An 8,217-nucleotide genomic window follows, 5' to 3' on the forward strand; every position below is an offset into this window, starting at 1 on the left:
CCTGCGACTGGGATGCAAAATAAACTATGAGCCTAGTTGTGAACCGAGGGTGGACTTGCATTTGAGACAAGTACACAAAACTACGATACCAGTTGTGAGTCGAGGGTGAACTTGCAACTGGATGAAAAGAATCTTAGGGCCCAGTTGCCAGTCAAGGGTGTACTTACAACTGAGACAACTATGAAACTACGAGAACAATTGAGAGTCTAGGATGGACTTGCAAATGGGATAGGCCTACTTGCGAGTCAAGGGCGAACTTGCAGCTGGGAAACTACACAAAACTATTATATCATTTACAAGTTGAGGGTGGACTTGGTCGGACCTCCAGTTGCATGTCTGTGGTCAACTTGCAACTACACAAATGGGTTGGACCCTAATTTCATGTTAGTGGTTGACTTGCAAATGGGACAAGAAATAAATAAATAAAGGCGGGCCTGATTGCATGACAAGGGTGCACTTGCAACATAATCTAAAAATGTGTCAGGCCGAGTTGCATGTCGATGGACGACTTGCAACTGCAACAATACAAATAAAAGAGACAGGCTCATGTTTGCATGTCGGTGGTCGACGTGCACCTAGGACAAAAAATAAAAGAGATGAATCCAATTACATATCGGGAGTACACTTAAGCCCTGCTCGGAGTCCCCCCACTCTGCTGCTCTGCTCTAGGAGCAGGCGGAGCTGCAGTCCCTCCACTCCGCAGCTCCTCGTATTTTTAGGAGTTGGTGGGTTGCCGGACACTGCCTTACACAGACCAAAATGGTTTGGACCCACATGCATGTTGGTGAGCGACTTGCAACTAGAAACAAGAAAAATAAAAAGAGAAGTTCTTCTTACATATTAGGGTTAGACTTGCAAACAAAAACAAAAACAAAGAAGTGGGATATTGCCCGTCATCATACTATTTAGAAACTTGGTCGGGATCGCCCCTACTCCAAAGACAAAGAGTAATGTGTGTGTGTGTGTGAGAGAGAGAGAGAGAGAGAGAGAAAGAAGAACATAACTGATGAGCAAGCGGTCAGCTCATCTCTTTGACTTATAAAAACAACTCATCTCTTCAACTACAACACAGAAAAAACAGACCACAAAAAAGGGCCCTAAAAATAAAGACGCATGGTGCGATGGGCCGCAAAATGGACAACAGACAAGAGACACCGGACGCGCGGGACAAAACAACCCCAATCATAGAACTGCATGAAATTTATAGCAAGAGATCAAATAGACTGAAACTTAGATGAGACATTACACTCATCTATATGGGTTTTAGCAATTCCTATACATGATTTACTGTTCCATGGACACGTTGCATAGATGAACACAAATCAAAACAAAGACAAACAAAAACATACATAAATGATCATACGGTATATAGATGCACAAAGGAGATGCATGCACTCGGCATATGATATATACACATATCATAGCATCGCAAGAGGGAGAAAAAAGAAATAAAAAAGACAAAAGACGTCACAAACCGCAACGGCTGCAGCAGATCATAAACAATAGACAAAAGAGATCATAAACAATAGACAAAAGAAAAAAAGGGCAAAGCCAGCCCATGCTGGCACACATGGGCCAGCCCACGTTGGCAAGCTGCAACGTGCGGGGCTGCGCAAACGCACGCTCGAACGCCAGCTGGCGAAAGGGGGATGTGCTGCAAGGCGATTAAGTTGGGTAACGCCAGGGTTTTCCCAGTCACGACGTTGTAAAACGACGGCCAGTGAATTGTAATACGACTCACTATAGGGCGAATTCATCCTATACCTCTTGGACAGTGGGACACATATCTTTGAAAGAGGCACATGGTTTACAGTATTGTATTGTCCTCCTTTTTTTTTTCCTTTTTTGCCATGGAGTTCTACTACCCGATTAAAGCCAGTGGCAAGTACCCTCAAAAACTGTATTGTCCTTTCACAGCCAGCAAAGGTTTTCAATCGTCCTAGTAGTGGTTTGCCTTTCTGTTGCACTACACAAAAGTTTCATTGTTGGTCTTCCATTAAACCGCATTTACATTAGTGTTTTGACCATTTGGACTTGAGCACCGGAGACCAGAGCACTGATACCCAAGAACTCCATTAAACTTATGAGACCAACCCAAAGGCTAACCCTTGTTGGCATTTTTTTATAGGCGAAACTCTGTGAGCACCGTGCGTCCGAGCCGGGACTCGAACTCAGACGGGTTGGCAGCAACACCAGCTTCCCAGCCAACGGATCGACGGCCCGTCCTCGACTCCATTAAACTTATCAGATTGTTTCGTTTATATACTTCGTCCCAAAATAAGTGTCCTAAGCTCACTACAGACACTTATTTCGGAACTGAGGAGTACTTGTACTCAAAAGTAAACCGAGACACCCTAAAAAAAAAGTAAACCGAGACACTCCTATGCCAAGTGCTGTGCCGCGAGCGACGCCACGTGAAGAATCGGTCACCGAACAACGGCCACCTACCAACCCGAGAAGGGAGGTAAGATCCGCAATCACAATCACAATCACGATAAGCGAAAAACGCGCAGACCACGGTCCACCCCCAACACACCGCAAAGAAAAACAGAAACGGGGCAGATCGTGCGGGTGGCGATCACTGTCACAGGCTCGGCGTCGCCCTCACCACCCCCATGTTGCCTGTCGCTTGCCACGGCCAACTTAATGGGCACGACGGATCAGATCAGGCGACGCAACCGTCTTCTTTTCTCCTCTTCTTTTGTGAATCAGGCCAGACAACTGTCTGGTCCTGCTTTGCTTAGCCTCCTGCACTGCAGTGCACTAGTCGGTGCCATACTGCCATCCGTACTCGCACATTGCTTGATTAGCTGATTGGATTAGATTCGTCGGAACGAGGCTAGCAAAGGAACAAAGGAATATATTCTGACTTCGCACAAATTTCAGATCAATGCTCTCCTCGAACGGCACAGGCCGGATCTGGTGTCTGCTACCCCTACTCTGACCTCCCCAAGAGAATGAAAAAGATCAGCTAAGCGGGAATTCTTTTCTTCTGGTCTCTAACTATGGCTTCACTCAATGGGATTGTGTCTCTGTAGGTTCACCTCAAGGCACACAACCATGAGCCATGTTGGCATTTCTGCATTTGGGCAGTCCAGCCTTACAAGCCACACTGAATAACAATGAACAGAGTAAGGTTACTGGCTACGGTACAATCTGACATAGTCCTAAACTTTCTATATATATATATATGAGCACAAGGCTCCTCCAATTGTCATGCACCTACCACCACATAATTAGATCACTAAGACAGGTAGTGCTACAACAAAGTTAGGAATTGGTCAAGGACAGTGACATTAGGTTCATGCCAGTACAAGCATCATCCTGATCAAGACAACTTAGCTCTGAATGGCTTCATCAAGACACCCCCTGGCTAGAGTTCAAATCAGGCAGCTCACTATGGCTTCACTCAAAACACATCAACCCGGAACATATATGGAAACACCTGAAGACACTCAACCATCTATTGTCCCAGGGTTCGCATGATGCCGTTCACAGACCACAGAAACAAGAACCGACTGAAGAAATCAAACATTGCATTGGACACAACATGACCCACTGAAATTGCATATGCATTACGCCCCCAAAACGGTATAGGTATATATATTTACATGTACCTGATTTCCACCCGTGGCTAGCTCCGATCGAACCTCGACCTTCCTCGCCGGCTAGAGCAAGATCATAACAGCGACATAGCTAAATGATCAGACGGTCTCACCATATAAAACGGTTCAGCTATGCCCGCGATATCTGCGGTACACATAAACTGATACCACAATTTCACCTCAGCAACCTCACTTCCGTGGCTATCCTACCCTAGTTTACACAATTGAGCTGCACAAACTTACCGAGCATGGAACCAGCAGAGTTTCATCCATTGCAGATGGCATTGAGGAGCACATGCCCCAGCATGAGGTCCACGAAGTACTGGTGGCCGATCTTGCCGTCCCGCCATACCAACTTTGCCGGTGCGCGCCCGTAGTGCACGCCGTCGTTGCAACGGTTGTCGTAGTGCCATGGGAACGTCATGTCGAAGTTGTCTATCACCCCGCCTGTGAGCACGCCATGCTGCCTCATCTTCTCCACGAGCACGCCATTGAATAGCTCCATCTTGTTTGGATTGAATGCCAGGTCCCGAGCATACCCGCCAGTCGCGACCGTCGTCCGGTAGAACACCCTTGGCACGGCAAGCCCACGCAACCGCACCTTAGCCATTACGCCGGCCCAGAACTGCGCGGCATACTCGGTGGCCTGAACGTAAGCGCGGACACTGCTCCAGTAGCACCCATCATGGAGGCCAGAGTTCAGGATGACAACATCGGGGACACGATCATCGCCCGCAAAGTATGACCGGACAAGCTGCCGGAACCCCTTGTGCCGGAGGGAATGCAGGCCGAGATAGTTCATGCTCATGTTCCAATGGCCGTTGAAGATGCTTGTGATCCGCAGGGTGCCCGGCTCGCCGCTGGGATTGGTGAACACGGCGTCGAAGCGGCGTGTCACTGCGGATGTGTCCTCAACGCCAAGAACAAAGGTCAGGAGGTTCCGGATGGTGTCGACATGGTTGGAATCGCCCCAGAAGAAGAGCCACTTGCCGTCAAGGCACCGCCACGCAGCGTCGGCGGTGAAGAGCTTGAACGAGCAGTGCGCCGAGTAGACCCATCCGTTGCTCTCCAGCGCGCCCAGTGGTCCGTCGCACCACGGTGCCTCGCACGGGTGCTCCGGCTCCAGGCACCGGTAGCGGCCGCCGTCGTCCACATCCTCGCACCTGTCGTTCCTGGCGAGCCGCGTCCACCGGCCGGACCAGACGTCGCGCGCGAAGTCGGCGGCCCGGCAGGTCTCCAGTGCGGGGAGCGACGCGTTGCCCGGCCGGAAGAGTAGAGGAGTGCGGCGGAGCTCGACGCGGTACTTGAACCTGGCGGAGGAGAACTTGAGGCCCTCGAAGCTGCGGAAGAGGAGGACGATGGTGAGGTGGAACTCCCCCGCGGCGAAGCGGGGCGCAACCTGGAGGCGGAAAGTGTAGGAGCCGTCGCCGTTGTCCACCACGGGGGGCCGCGACTTCCACGCCTCCCCGGAGAGATCAATCTCGAAGAAGTCCCCGCCGAGGCAGCGCCGCAGGCCGGTGCCGTCGAGCGCCCAGAACGTGAACTCGTGAATCTCGGCGGCGCTCAGCTTGGTGACGCCCCCCGCCGCCGCGGCGCCGTCAAGGGCCGGGACGGAGATGTTGGCCGTGCGGGCGTCGCGGCACGGCGAGCCCCCGGGCGTGAGCCAGCGGGCAAGGAGGTCGCCCGTGAAGTTGGTGGGGTTGGGCACGGAGAGCCAGGAGGGCGGGGGGCTCTCGGCGCGGCCGCCGCCGAGGACGTCCTCGGCGAAGCTGGTGGGGTCGGGCACGGAGGGCCAGGAAGGCGGGGCGCCCACGGCGGGGCCGGCGCCGAGGTAATGCTGGTACTGGTGGCGCAGCCGGCCGTCGGCGCCAGCGCCGGAGAGGAAGGCGTCGACGGCGAAGAGGAAGGCGACGCCGAGGAAGGAGGCGAGCGCGAGCTTGGCGGCGGAGCGGGCGCCGGCGGCGGCGGGCTTCTTGGGGTCCCCGGCGGCGCAGGGGGGCAGCTTGCCCCCGGCGACGTCGGTCTTCTTGGGGTCCCCGGCGGCGCGCGGCCCGTGGGGCGGCGGGAGGAGCGCCGACATTGCCGGGCCGGGGGGGCTACTTCCGGCTCGTTGTGGTGTGGCCACGCATGGGTCCGCGTGTGCGGGCGAGGGGAGGTGCTCGCGAGGGGAAAAGGCCGCCGGGTTGGTTTTGGTTTTGGTTTTGGTTTTGGTTAGGGGGGCGGTGGTGCGCTGCGAGCTGCGGATGATTGATTGGGTTCTTTGGGACGGAGGCGACACGAGCCAGGTGAACGTGCGAATTGGATCTTCTGTTGCGCCACAAAATGCATATCCTTTTGGTTTTTTTTCTTAGACACAGTACAGACTCTACCGTTATGAGCACCTCTGAGCCCGCATATTATCTTGAGATTTTACGAAGATCGTAGACGCCTCGTAGTCGACAGGAACGTCTCCTCCCACTGAACGTGCATCGTCGATTTTTTTTTAAAAAAAAATCAGGATAAATGCAAGCACCAGGACTTGAACCTTGGTGGGGTGTGGATATTACTGTCCTCCTAACCATCCAACCACAGAGTGGTTCCACTTTTTGGGTTTTTATTTGGAGCCGTCGGATGAATATGGGACTGAGATTTTTCTTTCTTCTATGCAGAATGTTATACTTCCTCCGTATCAAAATATATGCGTTTTTTAGGCTAGTTTAGCCTAAAAATATTTTATATTTTTGTATAGAGGTAGTATTTGCAGAGAGAATGCCGTGTGACTTGTTTACGCACGTTCAGTTCGTGGTTAGAATGACACGTCTAAATTTACGACGCGTTTGGTTCGACGGAAATGTCACGACTTCCGATTACAGCGCTTTCTGAAACAGAATCCGGCGTTTGGTAGGCCCACGATGTATTAGGTAGCGGCGTCTTCCGATACATGCGCTCACGAAGCGGAAAACAGCGGGACCGAAGGTGATTAGAAAACCGGGAGCCGAACGCTCGAAACAAACATATCTCGTATTCGGTAAAAATAGTCTGAAGACGGAGCTTCCCGATACCCAAGTCGAATACGTTACCTGAGTGCAAACCAAACACGTCGTTAGTTGTGTGTTTGTCCCTTTGCCATAACCGTGACTTGTCATGTTTGGTTAGGTGGGTATATGTTAAATACTCCTTCCGTATCAAAATACTAAAAACCTTTTTTGATACGTAGGAATTATGTCACACACTTAGTATGCTCTTACTAGTTTTTCATGTACATCTTGTGATATCCAAGATTTCTCAGAAATTTGTTGTGGTATTGTTAGTCACAACCAATTGATGCCACAATTTTTCTCACACTGTCTTCTTCGCTCCGAACACCATTCAGGTGGTGGGCATCATCGACCTTTGGGACGTTCCGCTACCTCACCACCTGCCACACAAGGCTTGGCCTTTTATTTTCATGTCTCTCCTCTCGAAGATATGGGTTGCGCGCAATGACATGTTGTTTAGGAACATTGATCAACGTTCTGTAATAACCCTGAAAACTTTCATCTTTGATCTAGATCTTTGGTCACATCATCTTATGGAAACATGTGACAAGGAGGACGTCTACTCGTGGCGTTCCTACTTCTCTGCACGCTGCGCCGTGCCTTTATAATTATGTGCTTGCTGCTCCCCCCGGTGATTCTAAAAAAACCATGCCCATGTAGAACGATGGTGCCCGCGTCTCTCAAATAGACCAATGTTTTGCCCTAACGGCCTAGCCCTATTGGGTAATCAGATTTGAATATGGCATAAGCGATAGTGATCACAGGAGGATTGATAATGAGATGTTACTGAGTGAGTGTCAGGTCCATTTAACAATGATATTACAAAGCCGAGACAGCCAACGACGTCGTGAGGCAACAAGCGTCAGATGAGAAGTCGAAATGGAAGCAGTAGTTGAGAAGGTGTGGCCGCGTAGGAAAAGCAAAACGACAAGGTAGCATATTGTACATCTAAGATTTTAGCCTAATTTGTGTACCGCGGTCTCGATCCATCTGCTATCTATCTATCTACTACTTATAAAATCTTTCTATTATTTATAAAAACACGAGTTTGGTGAATTCAAATGACCCGAGCCATCCAACAACCTATATCCAATGTCTCAAGCTGCTCTAATGATGTATCCATCGCATAATCAATAATTTAGAAACATGTTAATCGCATTACTCATAATTTGAAAATAACATTAATTGCATTAGACGTAATTAATTTTGGAATCAACATTAATTGTGATTAATCTTGAAAACAATATTACTTTCAAATTGGACGTGTATTGCATGTGCACGGTTATTAGTTCCAGAGGCACGAAGAAACGAAATCATAAAACAATATGAACAGTATGTATGTGTAGCATGGCATGAAAGTTCACCCCTACTTTCAGTTGACACATCAAGAAACATGGCTTGGGGATCAAATGGATTGTTTAGGCCACCCCGGAAGGTCTCATGTCAAAGGGGTGGTTCCAGAATCTTCAGGCTACAGAGGCCACTCCAGTGGGGTGATGGGTTCCTAGCACAACCAAGGAGGGAAGTCCTTATGAAGTCGTTGCTCAGCCAATGCCCACTTATATAATGGGGTGTTTAAGCTACCATTTTCGAGT

General features: G+C 50.1%; 1 protein-coding gene across 1 annotated transcript; it reads right to left on the reverse strand.

The window, feature by feature from the left end:
- Window positions 1-3,551: 3,551 nt before the first annotated feature.
- LOC125516998 lies at window positions 3,552-5,845 on the reverse strand. The gene is made up of 2 exons (XM_048682240.1): window positions 3,849-5,845; window positions 3,552-3,668 (listed from the first exon to the last, which is right to left on the reverse strand). The coding sequence occupies exon 1, from the start codon at window positions 5,683-5,685 to the stop codon at window positions 3,871-3,873; it is 1,815 nt and encodes a 604-aa protein (XP_048538197.1). The 5' UTR covers window positions 5,686-5,845; the 3' UTR covers window positions 3,552-3,668; window positions 3,849-3,870.
- Between the last annotated feature and the right edge of the window lie 2,372 nt (window positions 5,846-8,217).

This window comes from Triticum urartu, chromosome 1 (genome assembly GCF_003073215.2).
Source record: "Triticum urartu cultivar G1812 chromosome 1, Tu2.1, whole genome shotgun sequence".
In the NCBI taxonomy this organism is placed as follows: Eukaryota; Viridiplantae; Streptophyta; class Magnoliopsida; order Poales; family Poaceae; genus Triticum; species Triticum urartu.